Raw genomic sequence first — 23,911 nt, 5'->3', positions numbered from 1 at the left:
GATCTATATCCAGAAAGGCCACTCAGGCATCCACTGGGCCGCTGGCGGCATCCGAACCAAGCAGAAAACGCCCAAATCGGCCCCCAGTCTGCCCATAAAAAACAGCCCACAGCTGGCAGTCGGCTACCTGCCCCTCGGCCATTGCCTGAGTGTCCGCATTACCAATCTGACCCTGGCCTGGGAAAAGTAAAATATCAAACCAGAACTTCCCAGTGGGTGTATCCCAATAAAGTCCCAATTCAGTGGCATGTCTATATAAAGACAATGATGGCAAACTGTTGAAATTTAAGTAGAGGAAAACCTTAAACCCAGTGTCATAAATCATACCCACAAAGAGAATTGATGTATCATGCTATCAAGAGGCATTCTCATATATGTATGCTTGGAAGAATACTATGAGACTGATTTCATTTCAAAAGTGAAACGAACATTTTCTAGAAGGAATTACATTATCTGGGATTAATGAATCGAAATGCTTCCTCCACCTATAAAAAAGACAATAGAATCTTAATGCCTCGGTTAGAAATGCAAAAAGAAGAAAAATACATCTGAAAATGGATATCAGTACTATGGAGTGAAGTCTTCAGGACTGAAGTGTTTGATTAGTCACATCCTGCCTAACCGGAAAAGCAAGAGCTTTGTTGGCATATGGTCATTCCCCCTCCATATAAACTAATTTTCTACTCTTCTGATAATCCTTTAGAGATTTTAGAAATTCAAGTACGGTATTTAATCAGCAACGAAAATGGTAATTTAACTATTAAGTGACCTGTATTTTATGACACTCTCTCAGACCATGAGTGAGTTTGATAATATGGAAAAGACTCAAAGGAATTCAGGAGAAGAGCCTGTATCATATATACCAGGGAGTACCTGGAGTCTGGAAGAGAAAGGAGAGAACTGAAGCCTCAGACAGTGTAGGCTGGAACAGATTATTAACTAAAAGCGAGACAGACAAGTATCTAAAGTCTGAGTTAGAACTAGGAGCCTTATTACGATGGTGGTCGGACTGCCGACTGCTACGGTGGTAGTCAGGAGACCGCCAGACAAGCATGCAGCTGTATGTCCACTGCATGAGGATTTGACCGCCATGCTGGAGGTTGGAAAGTGCTCCATACCACTGCCGCTTGTGGTGCGGCCAAAGAAAAGACCCGCAGCAAAAAGCCGCCGTGTAATGGAGCACCTCCTGGACATCCATGCAACATGTGTCATTTACCATATTGTGCATGGCACATTTTGCATGGAGGTGAGTGGGGGCAGTACATGTGCCCCAGGGCCACTTTACAGTGGCCCAGGATGGACGGGGGTCTTGTTTGGTGTCAGCAGATTCCATTTCAGACAGCCTTTTCATAGCTGTCTTCCCGACATTAAAAGGCTGTCAGAAATGGAATCTGCTGGCCCCAAACAGGGCCCCGTCCATCGTGAGCCACTTGGACTGGGGTGATTTAATGACAATGCACGGAGACCAATTTTATGCATGTCTCCTTTATTGCTAGCAGCAAAGTAAGAACACACATATTGAAATAATTAAAACATCCAGAACATGCAGACAACCCTGAGATTACCTTCCTTCTTTTGTTAATGCTCAGGAACAGGCAAGTACAGTGCTGATAGTCCATGGTGGTTCACATGTTTAGGGCATTATACATGTTCAGAATGGTTGTGCCTTAGAGCACCACATGTGTTTAATAGGTGGAGGTTGGGCCTGTATGGGGTAGATTTTGTAAGTAGGGATTTAAAGTATGTATGTATGTATTGCGATTTATATAGCTCACGTATCACCCGAAGGCATCAAGGCGCTTGCTTAGGGAACCCGTCCTGGTATTCCCATGTGAGATACCCCGGCAGGGAATCCGCAAGGTGAAAGCCAGGCATCCCACCACGAGGGGCCGTTGTGGAGATTAAGCAAGTGATAGAGCCTAGAAACTAAAATTCTTTATAAATGATGACTCATTCCACTAACACACTTACCAACAATACCAGGCCCATAAACATAGTGAATGAGGTGAATGGATCATATGTTATTTTGACTCTATGCAATAAACTATCTACAATAAACAAGACCAGCTTGTCATTTTGAAAAGTTTATTTTTTAGTTTTCATAAGTAAAGTCTTTAATAACTCATTTTATTAGAATCAAACATTTAGTTTTATTAATTCAAATTATATTAATCATTGGCACAAAGTAAGCTGTCAGAATTAATCATAAATGATGAATTTAAGTAAACATTAGCTTTTTCTCCAAGTTAATTCTCAAGCCTGAAAGGGAAACAAATAATAAACAGTTGCATGCTTACACTCTCCCAAGGCAATCCGACAGCGCTTCGCCCCTCTGGAAAAGAACGTTCCCAACCCCACAAGAGAGCCAATTTTATATCATTTTTCGCTCTCAAATCTGACTAAATGTTATTATTTAGTAAAGTTCAGCACTGTGATTGGTTTATGGTCATCACACCACCTCAGCTACTAGTCCAGAGAATATGCGCGTCACTGTGCCATTGTCCATTCAAAGTGACAACGACTTCCGAGGCATTTGCAACAAAAAGTTGCCAATCCACTTCCACCAGAGCTCGGCAGATTCACGCTTGTCACTTCCTCGACCTTGAATAGGATCAGCCAGAGCAGTCCATGGAATAAACTCCATTTAAAAGTCTTTTCTTTAATAAAGTTCTGAGCCAGAGAAGCAAGTTCATTGACCTCTTGCAATGTTTTTTTTTCTTTCACCGTGCAGCTTGGCTCAGCTTCTGCTCAATTCAGGCCAACCAACTTTCTCCAAGCAAGAACTAGGCCTCAGCTCACACTTGAGCTATTATTTAAACAAACACAAAAGAGTGATTAATTCAAGTAAAGCAAACCCTTGTGAACCACCCAGTCCCTTATTAATTATTAATTAACCCACTAATAAAAAACATTTAGCAGAAGCAAACATTTAAAGCAGCACATAAAATAACCACCATTCTTCATGTAGTCCAGCTTTATGTTTCTGAAAGAATAAAAAGATAATTAAATGACACACAGACAGACAATACACAACATAAGACTCACATATAAGCACATATAAAAGCACATGCCATGAATGATCAGCTGCATGTTAATGGTGACAAAGACAATAGGACAGACATAATAAACAGGATAATATTAATAATGTGTTACAAAAACAGACTTGCAAATGCACATAAGCACATATAATTAGTTTCCCGCGTGTTCATGTGTGGTGCAAACTTAATCTAGGTTGAATTAGTAAAATAAATCATGCAACAGTGCATTAATTAATCAGTTAATGTTATAGGGAATTGAATCCACAGGCCAGAATAAAATATTTTCTGCAGCCCGCTCTATCAACTCCCTCATCTGGTGATATTAAAATCACCAAACAACACTCCAAAAATTTTTAGAAAAAATTTCACCCATTTTAGAGACAACACACAGTGAATTCTCTCGATATTAGTTTCCCTAAACCCCTGTCTCAGCTGTCTGATTAATTTTATCAAACTGAGCTCTTCGCATTTCCTCTAATTCGTATTCCTTTTCCTGTTCCTTTTTGAGTTTATAAATTCTTTTCTTCTCATTCTGACGCTTCCTTCTTTTGTGAATCAAACAACTAATTTTTAGCAGCATTATCATTATAACAATGACAATTACTGGATAGAGCACTTTGCCAATGATGGACCTGCCAAGTTCTGAAAACCAATCTTTAATGGCCTCCATTCTTTTTCCAATCTTTTCCGCAAAAGTTTCTTCCTCCATAGGTTCAATTTCTTCATGAAAATGTGTAATGTTTTTAACAAGCAACTCTATATCCCGACTCTTGTCAGGAATATAGGTACAGCAATGTTGAACATGTAAGACCCCACAGACTCCACCCTCTTTTGCAAGCAGAATGTCTAGCGCAAGACGATTCTGAATGGCCATACTTCTGATTGCGACAAGTTCTGTACTAACCAATTGAAAACCACTCGCAGTATCAGTTGACAACCTATCCACAATTGTGGACACTTTTCTAATTTTAATAGAATTCATCGTTACCCCCACCATAGGAATAACAGCACCAAAAATATCTCCCAGAATTTCTGAGAAACTTTCTCTTTTGTATCTATTTTGATTCAAGTGTTCACCAAATTCAAAAGTACCTTTTTCATTTCTGTCAATATGAAATATTTTTGGAAAGACCAGGCCGATATAGCATGTCCCATACCAGTGGTCTGGGAGACTAAAATAAGCCTTATTGCCACAAATAAAATAAATTCCAGGGAAAATTGGATCCTTTCCACCTTTAAATCCCCATCCCCCTTCAATACGATAAGTATCTTCACATTGACTAGCACCTACAAAAAGATTATCATACAAAGTATTATCTCTTCTAATACAAAATTTACCACTAACTGGTTCATCAATATGTATTGCTGCATTAGTATCAACACCATTTAGTTTAGCATCTTCTAACTGCCAAAATTTAGATTTAGCATGTTTTAGTTTCTCATTTCTTTTGTAAACAGCCCTTCTCTCCTCAACCATGTTAAGGAATGTCTTTTCTTCAGCTCTCATTTTGCATGTTAAATTATTTCTATAGGCATATTCATAGTTTAATTCATTAGTAACTAAAAAGAATTCCCTCATCTGCTTCGCAGATCTTACTTTGTTTAAGCTATTTACAATTTTGAGATTTGCAAAAACCTCATCAAAGTCTGAATAATAATACTCCAGACGACCAGTTTGATAGAACAGACTAGTAATCACACTACAGGTAATGCCATAAGTGAGAGGTAACATATTATAAGTCACTCCCTCAGAAACAGAAGTGGGTAATTTTACACACACATAGCAATCTTTGACATTCATTACTTTGACATATTCAGATAAAAGCCTTGAAAATGAATTGGTTGAAAAATCACCAATTGATCTATCTTGATGAGACAGTGGGTCATGATTAATAACTCTACTGGACCTGCCAGCATGCTTCTCATGAATAGATTCTGCTTTACTAGTAATATTAGTCTTAGATTTTTGCTTATTAACATCAAAAGGATAGACCACAGCTAAAATTAGCCAAAGTAGAATTAATAATATCACACAAATTGAAGTCATCTTACAACACCTTTTAAAAATTGTACACCTAGAAGTATCTGATCTAGGCATTTCCAAAAACAAAAACAAAAATTTTAAATAAAATGTAAGTAAATGTAAGTAACAAATTATATATCCCCCCTTTTAAAATATTTTTTTTTTTTTTTTTTTTTTTTTTTTTTTTTTACCCTAAACAATTTTTCTTCGACCTTGAGTCACAAAATATATATATTTTTTTTTAAAGATAACTAAACAGAATTTCTTCGACCTTATGTCACCTGACAAATTTTCTTCAGCCTTATGCCAGAAAACAAAGTTACCTAATACACAATTTCTTCAGCCTTATGCCAAGAAACAAAGAGTACCTAATACATGTTTTCTTCAGCCTTGTGCCAGGAAATAGATCCTCAACTAGTTTCTAACAAATTTTAATCCCTGTCACTTTCTAAAAATTCTTGACCACTGCTGTCCACCTCAACAATCGGTGGAATGATTATATAGGTCCATTCTGGAGACCTATATTTCTGATTTGGCCTAATTATTCTTTTTGTTTTCCGAGTGATGACTTCTATTTTTTTGTTTTCACCTTCGTTACTTTTTTCAAGTTCACTTCCTTGACTAGTAATTTCGTTGACTTGTTCTTTTGATTTCTTCACCAGTTTGAATTTCAGATTATTTTCAGGCCAAATGTCTCCTTTTCTCAAGACTTTTTTCTTTGGCACACTTTCGTTGCATTCAGTTTTCCAAGCTCTTTTTCTTTGTTTTCTTATTTCAGAATCTTCATCACTTTCAGTGTCTGTATCTGAGACATCAAATCTGTATCTAGGAATTTCTCTACTCGGCAACTTCACTCCATTTGAAACAATACCTTTACTGGTACTTGGCAATTCCTCTTCTTCAGGAATCACCTTCAGCTTCCCAGCTTCAAGCTTTTTGTTCACAGAGCTACTTCTTTCCTGCCTTTCAAGAGTTTCACTCAGATTTTTGTCTTGCTCAGAATCTTCTGCTTCTTTTGAATCTCTCTTTTCTCTCAGAGATTCTTCTTCAAGCAAATCATCATCATCAACACCTTGAATTCCAGTATTCAGATCTTCTTTATTCAAGTTCTGACTTCCATCTAGATTTTCTTGATGTTGATTTTCTTGGGGATCACCAAAATCTGAATCTGAATCTGAATCAGAATATGGATCTTCTGGGTCTCTTTCTGAATCTGAGTCAGCTGTTACATCACCTTCTTCATCATTTTCAGGAGGTAACACACGAATTGTATGGCTTGGATGTATCCACCTTTTTAGTCCTTTACATTTTATTGCATTTGTTGTTATAAGGATAACCTGACGTGGCCTTTGCCACCTTGGTGACAAACAGTTCCTTCTTCGGTGAACCTTCGTCCTAACCCAGTCACCGGGTTGTAAATCATGAGCTTGTACCTTTTCTTTTGTAATAATGTCAGTTCCCACCTGATGAAACACAGAATGCATCACATCAGACAGATTTCGGCAATATTCAAAAATTGCACTGTCATTAATGCTCATCAATTTGCCAACTGGTACAAATGCTTGTCTCATCACTCTGCCCATCACGATGTCGTGAGGACTAAGACCTGTTTTTCTATCTGGAATGCTTCTCAATGACATTAGAACAAGTGGAAGTGCATCAGTCCACTTCACTCCTGTAGCATCACACATCTTTGCGATCCTATTTTTAATTGTGCCATTTATTTGTTCAACCACACCTGATGCTTGTGGTCTGTAAGCACAATGCATTTTCTGTTCTATGTTTAAAGCATTACAGATTCTTTTCATCAAACTGTTCTCAAAATGTCTTCCACGATCATTTTCAATTGTGACCGGAAATCCATACCTAGGTATGATTTCTCTTAGAAGTAATTTTGCCACAGTAGCAGCATTGGCATGACGAGTTGGAAAAGCTTCCACCCATCTTGAAAACAAACAAACAAACACCAAAACATAACGTAAACCATTATGTCTTGGCATTTCAATAAAATCCATTTGCAACCTGGTAAAAGGACCACCTTCCCGTCCTATGGTTCCCAAGCTTGTAACAACTTTTTTGTGGAAATTCATCTGTTGGCAAGTTAAACATCTTTGACAAAGTGACTCTGCAATTGATCTAAATTTTACATTGAACCATGTTTCTCTGAATAAATTGATCATTGACCCTTTTCCCATGTGTGTTTGACCATGATACAATCGTGCCATGTCAGCAATCATACTGTCTGGCAATACAACTCTTCCATCCTGGTGTACCCAGATCCCGTCTTCCTCTCTTGGTCTGCAATCACCTTTTAGCCATATATTTTTCTCTTCTTCACTTGCCTCATCCTGTAACTCTTTTATTTCCTGCCATGTCTCAACTACAGAAATTAGCATGAGAGAATTCATTGTATGACTTTTGTCTTTTTCCCGATTGATTGCGTAATTATTTCTGGCACAATATTTTGCCATTTCGTCTGCAAAGGCATTACCTTTGGTGATGTAATCATCACCCTTCTTATGCGCTGAACATTTCACAACAGCTATTTGTTCTGGAAATTGAATGCCGTCAATTAATCTTTTTATCAATTTAGCATTTCTTATTGGAGTTCCTGCAGAAGTCAAATAACCTCTATTGGACCAGAGTTGTCCATAATCATGAACAACTCCATAACCATATTGACTATCAGTCACTATGGTTACTCTTTTGCCAGCTGCTCTTTCACAGGCTCGAATTAAACCAATTAATTCTGCAATTTGAGCGGAACGAATTCCATCCAAAGGTGAACCTTCAACAACATCTGAAACTGTACACACTGAGTATGCTGCTCTTAGAATCCCTTCATCATTTCTCAAACAAGATCCATCCACAAAATATACCACATCTGATTCTTGTAATGGGACATCTTTTATGTCTTGTCTTGGTTTTGTACAGTAATCTACAACATCCAGGCATTCATGATCAATATCATCCTCATTACTCACCTCAGTAATAGCTCCATCAGGTAATAATGTGGAAGGGTTCAAGTTTACACATCTAACAATTGTTACATTGTCTGAACCCAAAATTGTTTTCTCATATCTTGTCAGTCTGCTGCTTGTTAAATGTTGAGTTCTACTTCTGGTAAGGAGAATTTCAACTGAATGAGGTACATATACCTTTACAGGAAAACCCATAATGATACCCTCACTTTGGTCAAGGCTTACACTTGTTGCGGCCACTGCTTTTAAGCAACCTGGCAAAGCCTTTGCAACAGGATCCAAAACTGCTGAAAAATATGCAATTGGTTTTCTTAAGTTTCCATGCCTTTGTATAAGGACTGACAATGCACAACCCTCTCTTTCACTACAATAGAGTTCAAATTCCTTTTCATAGTCTGGCATACCCAGAGCAGGAGCTTCACATAAGCTCTTTTTTAACTGCTCAAAAGCTTCCAGCTCAATTTCTGACAATTTAATGGGATCTTTTACATCTGCTTTTGTCAGTCTCTGAAGTGGTTTTGCAATGACTGAAAACCCACTAATCCATTGTCGACAGTAACCAACCATTCCTAGAAACATTCTCACCTGTCTCTGTGTTGTTGGTGGTTGTATTGCTCGAATCATTTTAATTCTTTCAACTGTCACTTTTCTGGTTCCTTTTGCAATTCTGTGACCAAGATATTTCACTTCTTGTTTACAAAACTGCAATTTTGCTGGTGAAACTTTATGTCCTTCATCTGCCAAACGGTTTAACAGGGTAATGGTATCAGTAACACAATTTTCTCGTGTTTTGGCTGCCACAAGCAAATCGTCAATGTACTGTACCAATGTGGAATTACCAGGCAACACTAGATCTTCCAGAGATTTCTTTAATAATTGATTAAAGATAGATGGACTCTCAGTATACCCTTGAGGAATTCTACACCATGCTAGGATCCTATTTTGGAACCTGAAAGCAAAAATTTTCTGACTGTCTGGATGCAATGGAACTGTAAAGAATGCATTGCACAGGTCAATGACCGTGTACCATTCTGCATCATGTGGAATCTGGTAAAGAATCACTGCAGGATTTGGAACAATGGGACAGCAGGGAACAACTATCTGATTAATCTTTCTTAAATCTTGAACAATTCTGTATGTTCCGTTTGGCTTTTTAATACCCATAATTGGTGAATTACATGGACTGCTTTCAATTTCTTTTAACACTCCTTGACTTATGAATTTTTCAATCACAGGAATAACACCTTCAATTGTCTCTGCCTTCATTTTATATTGAGGAACATTTGGAAAATCAACTCCCTGTTTAACAGTGATTTTTACTGGATCAATGTTTTTCATGAGACCCATATCATTACCTGTTAGGTCCCAAATTGCTGTATTGACTGGCTCTTTGAGCTCTTCTGGTAAATCATTCTTATCAAATACAGGAAATAGTGGTGTTTTCTCTTCCTCCACCATCATCATGGTCCATTTATAAAGACCATCTTCTTCTGCTGTTTGCATTTCAATGCCTTCTGGAGAGCAATATATTCTGCAATTCATTTTACATAATATATCACGACCTAATAAATTCACAGGACTGCTGTCACAAACAAGGAATCTGTGTTTATCTTTGTAATTGCCTATCTCCACTTTTACTGGATCTGTCAGACTGGTTTTAATTTGTTGATTAGCTACACCTACAACTTGAATGGTTTCACCCGAGAGAGGAAGGTTTTCTATTTCTGCTGATCTAACAGTAGAACGGGTAGCACCTGTGTCCACAAGGAAAGTGATATCTTTATCATTCACCTTTCCATTAACAAATGGACCAGACTGATCTACCTCAAGAGTGGGTCCAAGCACACACTCTTCCTCCTCTCTCAGGCACCGTCATGAGTAATCCTCTGATGAATCACTCACCTCTTTGTCATTTAACCAAAATTGAGAAGCATTTGCCATGTTGACTTTTAACACATCTTTAACCAAATTATTTCCACAGAAACCTGTTTCAGGAGAAAATCTCTGTGTGTTAGCACAACCAGGAAATGGTGCTTGAGGTAACTGATTCTGTTGAATTTGATTCTGCTGTACCTGATTCTGTTGCTGATACTGGCTCTGCTGTGTCTGGTTGACTATCTGTCGCTGTAACTGTCGCTGTTGATTAATTTCATGCAGTTGCCGCTGTAGCTGTTGTTGTTGCTGCGGACTTAATTCACACTGCACCTGTGGATTTAATGAATTATTTTTAAAATTTCTGGGCGGGTTCTTACACTCTCGCTTCCAGTGTCCAATTTCGCCGCAATTAAAACATGGGAGCTTTTGTTTTAACTCTTCAATATTTACATTAAATTTTGGCTTTGAATTATTAAAATTACCTCTAAATTTTCCCTGTTGCATAGAACCTAACTGCTGTTGTTGTTGCTGCTGCTCAGCTACCTTCACCTGTGCCCACATTGCTTTTTCCTTGAGACTCTTCTGCTTTGCATCTATTTCATCACTACAGTATTTTGCTTTTCTCAAGATGTCGTCAAGTGATAATGATTGCCAACAAACAATTCCATTTCTAATCATGTCACCAATTTCAGGTCTCAGGCCATATACAAATTTGTATATGAAGTGACTCATGTCTTGTTCACTTAATTTTTCATAGCCACTGTACTGTTTAAAAACTAACAGTAACCTCTCATAAAATGAATGAACTGATTCTTTTGGTTCTTGATTTGTTCTGTCTATTTTAACCCAGTCCACTTCCTTTGGGGGAATTTTCTCTTTCAGCCAATAAATTACTTTTTTATAAAGATCCATGACATCTTTTGATGGGGCACCTGTAATTTTATCTCGGGCAGGTTCTTCTTTTGGCCAATCTATAGAAATTTTGCATTCTGTCCAAAGATCTGATGGAACAACAATGTCAAAGAATCCATCCAGATCAATCCACAGAACTTTTGACACCCTTATGAATCTGTCTACCTGTCGGTACCAGTCCACTGGTTTCTCCCTTAAACGTGGAAAATCATTGGTAAACAGGAGTATATCCTGTCTGGACCAAGGAACATGCACATACCCACCTCCTGCTATTTCTCTCATTGGAAATTCAGAAATTTCATCATTTCTTAGTCTTTTATCTTGTTCTTTCTTTGACCATTTCATTCTCCATTTACCTAATTCACCTAATTTTCTGAGAAAGCTTATTAATTCTCTTATATGAATTATTCTTCCAGAAGCATTTAAATTATCAATGTCCCTCTCAGAAAAATCTACCCTGTAATGTTTCTGTAAATGTTTTTGTTTGCTTAAATCAATTTCTAATTCAGCAGCCATTTCTTCCAGTTGTTCATACCTGTTTTTAGTTTTCCACTGAATGCTCTTGCAAATGAATAATAATTCATCATCTTGATACAATTTTAAATTGTCAGTACCAATTGTGCCAATGATCAATTCCTCCAGATCAGCTTTTAATTTAGCTACATCAAGCTTTTTATAATCGGGGATTTCAGGAGACATTTCATTTTGAGATAATTCTGTTCTGTTTAAACTTTTTTCTGATGAACCTGAATCTGAACCTGCCACAGTTGGTGACTGTGAACTTAATAAACTTCCATGTAGTGTTAAATTTGGCATTATAGATTTTTCTCTATGAATCTCTGAAAGTTCTGAATAAAATTTTTCAGCAACCTTTTGAATTTCAGCATTTAATGGAACTGTTAAGGCTGTTTGTCTATTTTCTCCTTGGTCAAAAACTGGTACCACAGGACCAATAGTTACTGGTACTGTAACTGCTTCCATACCTTTTGTCAGCTGTTCAATCAAATCATGCTTTGCTTTATTATAACTAGAAACTTCTTGCTCAGCTGGTAATCTTTCCTGATTTCTTACAGAATTATTTTCTTGATAAGCTACTCTGCCTCTGTTAGGTGTACTAGAAGTATTTGCCCTTCCAGGTAATTTTAAAAATCTAGGAGAACCTTCCTCAACTTCTCTAGGTGGTGCGCTTGGAGATGCTTCTGTAGAAACTCTCGGGATAGAATGAGAACCTGCTTGATAAGGTGGCGGCTTAGGTTTAGTGGCATAAATGTCTTCTAAAACTGCATCATCTAATTCCTCATCAATTTCTTTTCCAGCTGTCTTTTGTTCTAAATCTCCATTAATCATTATTCTTATGGGATACAGACCATCATACATGTCTGCTTTTCTCCAGCGTCTCACTTTATCTTCATGTGTTTCTTTATTTACAACATATTTTGAATATTTAGGTGCTGTACATTTGCTTTCGCGTTCAAGTTCCATCATCTCAACTTCCCACTCGACTAGGGCCTCAAATTGTGTAGGTCTTGGCTTTGGTACAAGATCCATCATTTTTCCTCTTAAATTTTGTAAAACTTTCATATTAAATGACCCATCTTCTGGCCAGGCTAGTACACCATCCTTTTTGGTATACTGCATCCAGTTATCAAACCAAATTACTGTATGATAACCATATTCACCTTCCATATAGGCTGCAGGTGTTTTATACTTATGAAGTAATTTACCACCACGTGTCTCAATTTTCTTATCAGGTTTAAAATAATTTTTTACCTTTTGAAACCATGTAGGCTTTTTTTTATAATCATCCCAATAACTCATTTTTGTATTTTAATTCCAAACCTATAAATTTATAATTTTTATTTGCAGTTAAAAACAACTATTTTTATCTAATTTATATTAATTAAATAATAAATATCCCTATTTAAATTACCTTTGGTACTAATATCCTAATTAAAGTCTTTATTGCTGTATTATTTACTAATTATCAGTGGTGAATATCAAATCAATTTTTAAATTTAAGAAAAATGAAGCTTTAGGCATAAATAGCGTGGGAAAAACTAATTCTGGAAATGTAAACAATGTGTTGTGTGTTTTTGACCAATCACCATGTGGCTACACAGCACTCAGCCAATGAGAGTGCTTATTGTCTCCTCCAATCCAATCACGACCTCTCTATGACACTGTAGCGTCAACAACCAATCAGCACAAAGCCTGACTCCATGTGACCACACACGTCACTACCTTTCCCCTATCCCTTGTAATGCACCTCGCCTCTCCACAGAGCCCCACCAAGCCTCCTCCTCCCAGCCTCACCTCTTCAACGTGCTTAATACTTAATACAGCACAGTGCTCACTTCTCTAAATGTTGCCCTCCTACCACGTGCCAACACAGCACAGTGCTCACTTCCCAACACGCGCACTTCCTAGTATACGCTCCTTAGAGATGTCAAATTTTGATTTACTCGCGCTCACACAGCGCGATGGCAATACCTCGCTTGGCACTCCCTACACAAGCTCCCCAGAGCTGTCACTTTGTTTTAATTTACTCGCGCTCACACAGCGCATTTACTCGCGCTCACACAGCGCGATAGCAGACCTTGCTTGGCTTCAATACCGAAGCCTCAAAACCTCGCCCAATGAGAGCGCAGCTCTCCCGTGACGCGACGCGCTTAATACCCAATTAGAGCACGGCTTTTGTCATGACGCGACGCGCTAAAGGCCAATGATAGCGCAGCTTCGCTAAAACAATCCGAGAGAGCTTTTAATCTGCGCAACAGCGAACACGCTGCAAGTTTTATAAACAGGGGAATGAATCAATTAAACTAATTATTAAAGCCTCTCCTAACGAGAGCCCGGCTCCCCCTAATTTTGCACAACAACAAACGGAGCTTCGCCGACTCCTGTGGGCTCGATCACTTCGCCCAATCACTGCGCAGCTCCTCTGTGGAGGCTCGCCGGCCTCGCCCAATCAGAGCGCGGCTCTGACGTGACGCGACGGTGTTTCCTCCAATGGCAGCGCGGCGGCTGACGTAATCAGCCGCTGCAGTGTCAGCCCCTCTCCACTCACTCACAGGCCTCCCCCCTCCTTTACAAACACCGAGAACACTCGGTGTAATACAGAAGGAAACAAAGGAAACAACACACAATCTTAGAGGGAAACGAGCAAAATATTTAGATAGGCTCGAGGCAAGCGCATGTAGATAGGCGGGTTGCCAATTAAAAGAGCGCAAAATACAAATAGCAAAGGGCTCACAGAAATGGGGTCAAATCCACCCTAAAATAGCGCGCAATGAATTTAATAAGGTATTTACAATACAAATACCATTTTAAACATTTAGATCGTGCTTTAACCAATGGGAGCGCTTGTTTTGTCAGTACAGGGATTTTTAACCAATCAGAGCGCGGCAGGCTCTGACGTATGCAGCAGGCTGCAGCTGCAAAGTCTCCTCACTCGCTTTCACTCCTCCAAACAGCCCCTCCCTCACAATTTTCGATCGGGACAGTTTTCTAAGCATTTAAATAACACAAAATGCTTATAAAAAGTTTTGAATGACACACTATACCTAAAATAGCATTTTCTTCACCATAAAGACTTAGAAACACTTTAAATCATTTTTATAAAATCGCAATTAATAACAACATAAAAAACAAACCATTTGTCTGCTTCTCTAACAAAGAGATAGTTTTACACATTCATTCAAGTATCCCTAGTGTGGAATAGACGACGCTATTCTCACAGAATAGTCTCATTCACTAGCAAGGCAATTCTTACCCTACCCTTCAGTTTACAAAGCATTCACACCCTTTCAAACAAAGAAAACCCTGTTCACACACACACGAATTCTTGGCAGGACTTGAACCAACCACAGAAAACGTCAGACGTTGATAAGAATAGACGACGCTATTTTTACCCTTCACTCGAGTTTGAATTAACTCCTATTACTCTTTTCACAGAAAGCTTTAAAACAGGCTCACCAGGTCCCTCTGCTTAATGCTACAATTTCATAGGCAATCCTCACTACACATTCAACCATACAATCTAAGGTCCCTAAACTTGTGTTGTACACCCACAACACGTGATATATGCTATACCACAATTTTGAAACAGACAAATGCACTGTGTAACTCTTCTAGCTACACTATCTTGCTGGCCAGCAATTTAACCAGGAATCTCTCACACTGCTGGAAAAATTCCTTAAGACTACATATAACAACTTAACAGAATCAAAACTTAACATATGTTAAACATCAATCCTATGTCTATACCAACATATATGTAACATGCATGTCAAAAACAACATATAAACCATCCTCTGCTACCAATTGATAGAGCCTAGAAACTAAAATTCTTTATAAATGATGACTCATTCCACTAACACACTTACCAACAATACCAGGCCCATAAACATAGTGAATGAGGTGAATGGATCATATGTTATTTTGACTCTATGCAATAAACTATCTACAATAAACAAGACCAGCTTGTCATTTTGAAAAGTTTATTTTTTAGTTTTCATAAGTAAAGTCTTTAATAACTCATTTTATTAGAATCAAACATTTAGTTTTATTAATTCAAATTATATTAATCATTGGCACAAAGTAAGCTGTCAGAATTAATCATAAATGATGAATTTAAGTAAACATTAGCTTTTTCTCCAAGTTAATTCTCAAGCCTGAAAGGGAAACAAATAATAAACAGTTGCATGCTTACACTCTCCCAAGGCAATCCGACAGCGCTTCGCCCCTCTGGAAAAGAACGTTCCCAACCCCACAAGAGAGCCAATTTTATATCATTTTTCGCTCTCAAATCTGACTAAATGTTATTATTTAGTAAAGTTCAGCACTGTGATTGGTTTATGGTCATCACACCACCTCAGCTACTAGTCCAGAGAATATGCGCGTCACTGTGCCATTGTCCATTCAAAGTGACAACGACTTCCGAGGCATTTGCAACAAAAAGTTGCCAATCCACTTCCACCAGAGCTCGGCAGATTCACGCTTGTCACTTCCTCGACCTTGAATAGGATCAGCCAGAGCAGTCCATGGAATAAACTCCATTTAAAAGTCTTTTCTTTAATAAAGTTCTGAGCCAGAGAAGCAAGTTCATTGACCTCTTGCAATGTTTTTTTTTCTTTCACCGTGCAGCTTGGCTCAGCTTCTGCTCAATTCAGGCCGACCAACTTTCTCCAAGCAAGAACTAGGCCTCAGCTCACACTTGAGCTATTATTTAAACAAACACAAAAGAGTGATTAATTCAAGTAAAGCAAACCCTTGTGAACCACCCAGTCCCTTATTAATTATTAATTAACCCACTAATAAAAAACATTTAGCAGAAGCAAACATTTAAAGCAGCACATAAAATAACCACCATTCTTCATGTAGTCCAGCTTTATGTTTCTGAAAGAATAAAAAGATAATTAAATGACACACAGACAGACAATACACAACATAAGACTCACATATAAGCACATATAAAAGCACATGCCATGAATGATCAGCTGCATGTTAATGGTGACAAAGACAATAGGACAGACATAATAAACAGGATAATATTAATAATGTGTTACAAAAACAGACTTGCAAATGCACATAAGCACATATAATTAGTTTCCCGCGTGTTCATGTGTGGTGCAAACTTAATCTAGGTTGAATTAGTAAAATAAATCATGCAACAGTGCATTAATTAATCAGTTAATGTTATAGGGAATTGAATCCACAGGCCAGAATAAAATATTTTCTGCAGCCCGCTCTATCACAAGCTATTGCCCAGAGTCGCAGAGTGTGAACCCGTGAATAGAGTAGGCACCGGAGCGAGAATTGTCGAGTCCATGGACATTTTTGGACTCAAGACCCCGCTGAGCCGGGAATTGAACCCTGGTCCCAGGCTGACCTCTGCTTCCAGGTCTGCCTCCTCTAACCAGTGAGCCACACTTCTCCACTAGTAGGAAAAGTAGGAAAACGTCCCTGGGTTATGTGTTTTATGTAAAGTATTGTCCCATTGAGTGTCAACCCTCCTTGTGGTTGTCTACAGTGACTGCACATCCCCAGCCCAGTGTCACTCCAAAACCAGACAGTCAATACACAAACAGGCAGAGGCACACAGAATGCTTAAACAAGAAAATGCCTACTTTGTAAAAGCGGCATTTTCAAATGCACATTTTGAAAACCATCTCCCTAAAAAGATGTGCTATTAAATTCTGAGTTCAGAGAACCTAAACTCCACTTCTATAGCGTGTCCCATTTGAAAATTATACTTGTAAGATGTTACAAAGTAAATCCCATGTTAGCATATGGTGACAGATAGCCTTTGAATAGTGAAAAAAGAAATTGGCAGTATTTCACTATCAGGACATGTAACACGCACCTGAACATGTCCTACGCTACACCCTGCCCATGGGGGTACCTTGGGCCTTCCTTAGGCCTTACATGCCTTAAATGCAAGAAAAGGGAAGGTTTGGGCACGGCAAGTGGTTGCACTGCACCAGGGATGTATTTCCTTTATGTATATAGGGGCGCAGGCGAACCAAAATTGTCATGCCAATGCCCCCACCCCACTAAAGAGATTCCACAGTCTTTCTGCTCCCCCGGAGGCAAATGGGGGCAATAGCCCCTGATCTGCCCTGGGGGGGGGCAGAAATCCCACTAGGCACCAGGGATTTTGTTTTGTTATTATACATTGGGGACGGGGCTGTCCAAACTGACATGCCAATGGCCCGTTTTCCAAAATAAATTGCCAGTCTTTCTGCCTCCCTGGGAGGCAAATGGGCCAATAGCCCCTGATCTGCCCCCTGGGGGGCAGAAAGCCCACTAGCACCAGGGATTATGTTATTTTTTATATGCAGGGGTGTGGCTGCCCACAATGGCCATGCCAATGCCCCTACCCCAAAAAGAATTGACACAGTCTTTCTGCCCCCGGGGGAGCACAAAGCCCTCTCGGCACCAGGGATTATGCTGTTTTCTTAATAGAAGGGGGGCTGCCCAGAATGGGCATGCCAATGTCCCCACCCCCAAACAATTTGCCAACCTGGTGGGGCAGAGAGCCCACTAGGCACCAGGGACATGTTTATGGGCATGTCAGGGCGAAGCCCCATAGGCAAGTGTCACTCCCCTTTTTTTTTAGGCACACATGTTGGCTGTTTCAGGCGGGGGCAGAAAACCACTAGAAACCAGGGAAAGATTGTGTGTGTGTGAACTGAAGTTTGGCTGACGGTCTGCGTGTACTGACCTTTGGCAGGCATTTTGCTGGTGGTGTGTGTGAACTTGCACTTGGCTAATGGTGTATGTGGTCTCGCGCTTGAATGTGTGTAGATTAGTGTTATCAGGAGACATGGGGAAACCCTGGGTGGTAGGAAATTTGTGGCGGCCCGGTGATTCACAACTTTCCCACACAGAAAATTGAGGAAAATTTGATATTTTAAAGCTAAATTTGAGGTTTGCAGGGTATCCTAGGTAGGAAAATGTTGGGAGATACACCCAAGCTACAGCTTCCTAGACACCCCTGGGAGTCTAGTTTTCAGAAATATCTGGGTTTGGTAATGTTTTCCTAGATGCTCACCAAGCCCGGGACCAAAGACGCAGGTGTCTCCCTCGCAAAACCAAGTCTTTTTGTGATCGATAATTTTGAAGGCCCCACACTACGTTTTGGGGTGTTTCCTTTAGCGGGAACTAGGCCTACTCACACAAGTGAGGTATCATTTTTATTGGGACAATTGGGGGAATGCTCAGTTTGTGGAAGTTTGTGGCCCCACGCAGATTCCACAAGTTTCCATCATAGAAATGTGAGGAAAATGTGCTATTTGGGCCAAAGTTTGAGGTTAGCAAGGGATTCTGGGTAACAGAACTTGGTGAGAGCCACACAAGTCTACCCATCCTGGATTCCCCTGGGTGACTAGTTTTTAAAAATATACAGGTTTGCTAGGTTTCCCTTGGTGCTGTTTGGGCGAGGGTCCAAAATCTATAGCTAGGAACATTGTGAAAAAAGGGTCAGTTTTTACTGAAAAAAGTTGATGTGCCCATGTTGCATTTTGGGCTGTTTCCAGTATTGGGAACTAGGCCTACCCACACCAGTGAGGTACCATTTTTATTGTGAGACTTGGGGTAATGCTGGGTGGATGGAAGTTTGTGGCTTTCCACAGATTCCAGAACTTTCCATCACAGAAATGTGAGGAAAATGTGTTTTTAGGCCAAAGTTTGAGGTTTGCAAGGGATTCTGGGTAATAGAACCTGATGGGAGCCACACATGTCACCACATCCTGGATTCCCCTGGGTGTCTAGTTTTAAAAACTGCACAGGTTTGGTAGGTTTCCCTTGATGCCGGCAGAGCTAGGTTCCAAATTCCACAGCTAGGCACATTGCAAGAAAAGTGTCAGTTTTCACTGTAAAAGTGTGATGTGCCCACGTTGCGTTTTGGCCCGTTTCCTGTCACTGGCACTGGACCTACCCATACAAGTGAGGTACTATTTTTATTGGGAGACTTGGGGAAATGCTGGATGCATGCAAGTTTGTGGCTCCCCACGGATTCCAGAACTTTCTATCACAGAAAATTGAGGAAAATGTGTTTTTCCACAAACTTCGAGGTTTGCAAAGGATTCTGGGTAACAGGACCTGATGAGAGCCACACACGTCACCACATCCTGGATCCACTCAGTGTCTAGTTTTCAGAAATGTCTGGGTTTTTTGGGTTACCCTAGATGTCTGCAAGCCTGGGACCAAAAACACAGCTGCCTATCACATAATGACCTTGTTTTATGAGGGAGTCACCTGTGTTTTTTGGTCCCGGGCTCAGCAGCCATCTAGGGAAATCTACCAAACACAACATTTCTGAGAACAATAGTCCAAAAAAGAGGAGTCCAGGGAGGTGCAGCTTGTATGGATCTCCCAACATGTTCTATCCAGAATCCCCTGCAAACCTCAAATTTAGCTAAAAAAATCACATTTACCTCACTTTTCTGTATTTAAAAGTTGTGGGATCATGGGGTCGCCACCCATTTCCTACTTCCCAGCGTTTCCCCAGGTCTCCTGATATAAACGGTACCTCATTTTTGTGAGTAGGCCTATTGCCCGCGACAAGAAATGGTCCAAAACTTACTGTGGAGACTTCAAAATTATTGATCGGAAAGCTACCTGGTTTTGCGAGGGAGTCACCTGAGTTTTTGCTCCTGGTGTCAGCGGTCACCTAGGGATACCTACCAAACCTAGACATATCTGAAAACGAGACACGAAGGGGAGTCCAGGGAGGTGTGGCTTGCGTAGATCTCTTCAAACTTTTCCTAGCCAAAATGCCCTGCAAATCTCAAATTTAGCTAAACAAAATCTAATTTTTCTCAAATTTCTTTGCGGGATCACTGGGCCAGCACAACTTTCTAACACCAGCGTTCCCCTCAGTCTTACAACTAAAATTATACCTCACTTGTGTGGGTGGGCCAAGAGCATGTGGCTGATAATGGCCTAAAATGTAGAGCTTGAGGGGATAGCACAGTGAGCTCTAAGCACTATTTTGTTAAATAAACGTTTTAGGCTGGTTCTGCTCTGAACACCCACACAAGTGAGATATCATTTTTATCAGGAGACCAAGGGTAACACTGGGTGCTGGCATGGTGATCCCATACAGAAATGTGAGAATTTTTTTTATTTATTAACTAAATTTGAGGTTTGTAGGGAATTCTTCGTAGGAAAAGATTGGGGATCCATGAAAGCCACACCTTCCTGGACTCCCTAGGGAGTCTAGTTTTCAGACCTGTCCAGATTTGGTAGCTTTCCCTGGATGGCCGCTGAGCCCAGGACCAAAAGCACAGGTTACCCCACTTGCAAAACCAGGTTGTTTTGTGATATATAATTTTGATGTCTCCACAATATATTTTGGGCCCTTCCCTGTTGCAGGTACTTGGCCCACCCGCACAAGAGAGGTTCCATTTTTATCGGGAGACCTTGGGGAACACTGGGTGGAAGGAAATATGTGTCAGCCAGGTTACCCCACAAATGTTCAACACAGAAATGTAAGGAAAATGTGATTTTGTTCAGCTAAATTTGAGGTTTGCATGGGATTCTGGGTAGGAAAATGTTGGGAGATCCATGCAAGATGCACCTCCCTGAACTGCCCTGGGCTTCTAAGGCTTCTAGGGCTGCATGTTTTCTTAAATGCTCACCAAGCCCGGGACCAAAAATGCAGGTGTCTCCCTCGCAAAACCGTCTTTTTGTGATCGATAATTTTGAAGTCGCCACAATAGCTTTTGTGGTGTTTCCGGTCGCAGGAACTAGGCCTACCCACACAAGCGAGGTTCCATTTTTATTTAGACACTTGGTGGAATGCTGAGTGGGAGGAAGTTTGTGGCATCATGCAGATTCCAGAACTTTCCATCACTGAAATGTGAGGAAAATGTGTATTTTGGGCCAAAGTTAGCAAGGGATTCTGGGTAACCGAATTTGGTGAGAGCCACACAAGTCACCCCATCCTGAATTCCCCTGGTTGACTAGTTTTTAAAAATGTACAGGTTTGCAAGTTTTCCCTAGTCGCTGGCTGAGCGAGGGTGCAAAATCCACAGATAGGCACATTGCAAAAAAAGGATCAATTTTCAGTGGAAAAAGGTAATGTACCTATGTTGCATTTTGGGATGTTTCCTGTCACGGGCACAAGGACTACCCACACAAGTGAGGTACCATTTTTATCAGGAGACTTGGAGGAATCCTGGGTGAGTGGAAGTTTGTGGCTTCCCACAGATTCCAGAATTTTCCATCACAGAAATGTGAGGAAAATGTGTTTTTTTCCACAAAGTTTGATGGTTTGCAAGGGTTTCTGGGTAACAGAACTTGGTGAGAGCCCTACACATCACCACATCCTGGATTCCCCTAGGTGTCTATTTTTAAAAAATGCACAGGTTTCCTAGGTTTAGCTTGGTGAGCTAGGGTCCAAAATCCACAGCTAGGCACAGTGCGAGAAAAGAGTCCGTTTTCACTGGAAATATTTGATATGTCCATGTTTTGGTTTGGCCCAATTCCTGTTGTGGGCACTAGGCCTACCCACACAAGTGAGGTACGTTATTATCGGGAGACTTGGGATAATGCTGGGTGGGTGGAAGTTTGTGGCTTCCCACAGATTTCAGAACTTTCTATCACAGAAAGTTGAGAAAAATGTGTTTTTTCCACAAAGTTTTAGGTTTGCAAGGGATTCTGAGTAACAGAACCTGGTGAGAACCACACAGGTCACCCCATCATGGATCCCCTCGGTGTCTAGTTTAAAAAAAATACAGGTTTACTAGATTTCCCTAGGTGCTGGCTGAACTAGGGTCCAAAATCCACAGCTGGGCACATTGTGAGAAAAGGGTTCGTTTTCACTCGAAAAATGTGATGTGCCCACGTTGCGTTTTGGCCCATTTCCTGTCTCTGGCACTAGGCCTACCCACACAAGTGAGGTACAATTTTTATTATTATTTTTGGACTTGGAGGAACACAGAACAGTAGAACAAGTGTTATTACCAATTGACTTTCTATGTATTTCTCCCTCTAAATGTAAGACAATGTGTAAAAAAGAAGTCATTTTGAAAAATGGTCTCTGATTCACTTGCTAGTATGGGTATCCACAATTTCAGAGATGCGCAAATAACCACTGCTTCTAAACTCTATATTTTGTTCTCATTTAGGGAATACATAGGTTTCTTTGATAACTATTTTTCACTATATATATTTTACCAAATGAATTGCTATATACCCGGAACATAATAAAAACCCGTTGAAAGGCACAGCTCAGTTATTGGCTCTGGGTAACTCGGGGTCTAGTTAAACCTACAAGTCCTATATATCCCTACAACCAGAACGGTCCAGCAGACATACTGGTATATTGCTTTAAATTATCTGCTGTACGTACAAGCAGTTATAGATGAAAACGTTGTCAACATTGGCTGTTTTTTCAACTCAATTTCAATATTTCTTTTATCCTTAAAGGATCTACACAGAGGACCACTTGCTGACCACTTGCTGAATTCCAACTTTTGTCTACTTTTCGGAAATGAATAACTTTCCGGGATCCATTATTGCTTTCACACCAATTTCTGCCACTAACTGGAAGGAGATTGAAAGCATTAAAAATAGGCCATGTCCCAGTAAAATGCCAAAACTGTGTAGAAAATGTTGGTTTTCTGCCAAAAGTCTATCTGCTCCTGAAATCTGGGAAGATGGTGATTTTAGCACCGCAAACCTTTTGTTGATACCATATGCAGGAAAAAAAACAGACGTTTTCTTCTGCAGCACTATTTTCCTAAAAAAACCAAATTGAGCTGTATTCTGGCTAATTTCTCGGTCCCCTCCAGGGGAATCCACAAACCCTGTGTACCTTTAGAATCCTCAGGATGTTAGAAGAAAAGGACACAAATTTGGCATGAAAACCTTATGTGGACAAAGCGTTACGGGGGCCTTAGCGTGAACTACTCCAAATAGCCCAAAAAAGGTTTAGCACAGGGGGGGGGAGGCTTAGCAGAGAAAGGGTTAAAGTGTGTATGAATGTGGCAGTGACTCTAAAGGGGTCAGGAATCAAGTTACACAGGACTTCTCCTTCAGAAAAGATTTTAGGAACAAAAGGACTAAAAGGACCAGACTACTTCATTGTGCCAGGATGAAAAACAGAAATGGGATGAAAACTGAAGCAAGGCTTCCAATGTGTCAGATAGTGTACAATAGAAAGCAGGTCTGACTGCAGGAACTTACAGGCTCTCCTAGGCAGAATCATGACAAATCAGAAAATAAACTAAAAGTGAGTTTTCAGAGGAACAAGGACATCAAGATAAAAAAAATGAAGCTATTAAAGAAGCTAACAAGCCAGTCACATGAAATAAATGAAGATCACGGAAAAAGGCTAGCAGGAGAAACCTTAACTTTCCAAGTCTTTAACAAATTAATTTGAAAAAACAGAAAACGTTCTCTTTTTAAATGGCACAGCATACCCCCAACCCCCCAACGGACAACAGAATCCATGCTGCTTTCCTGCCGCCTGCAATCTTCCAGAACACTACCAACATCCATGCCTTTTTCCCTCAGGAATCAAAATAAGAGACAGTTGTAATGGATACAAGCGTGTTTTAAGTTTTTTTGGC

General features: G+C 40.0%; 1 protein-coding gene across 1 annotated transcript in view; it reads right to left on the bottom strand.

The window, feature by feature from the left end:
* Positions 1–5,492: 5,492 nt before the first annotated feature.
* The window catches only part of LOC147726439 (uncharacterized), a 33,725-nt gene continuing 15,306 nt past the window's right edge, over positions 5,493–23,911 (bottom strand). Inside the window, exons 2-4 of the mRNA XM_086963464.1 lie at positions 15,541–15,642; positions 10,116–10,247; positions 5,493–6,524 (exon numbers count right to left, since the gene is read on the bottom strand). Coding sequence (XP_086819590.1) covers positions 5,493–6,524; positions 10,116–10,247; positions 15,541–15,642 — 1,266 coding nt within the window. The remainder of the gene's footprint in view (positions 6,525–10,115; positions 10,248–15,540; positions 15,643–23,911) is intronic.

This window comes from Lissotriton vulgaris, chromosome 3_1 (genome assembly GCF_964263255.1).
Source record: "Lissotriton vulgaris chromosome 3_1, aLisVul1.2, whole genome shotgun sequence".
NCBI classification, from domain to species: Eukaryota; Metazoa; Chordata; class Amphibia; order Caudata; family Salamandridae; genus Lissotriton; species Lissotriton vulgaris.
The sequence above is the reverse complement of the archived record's forward strand: the minus strand, read 5'-3'. Positions and strand labels throughout refer to the sequence as shown.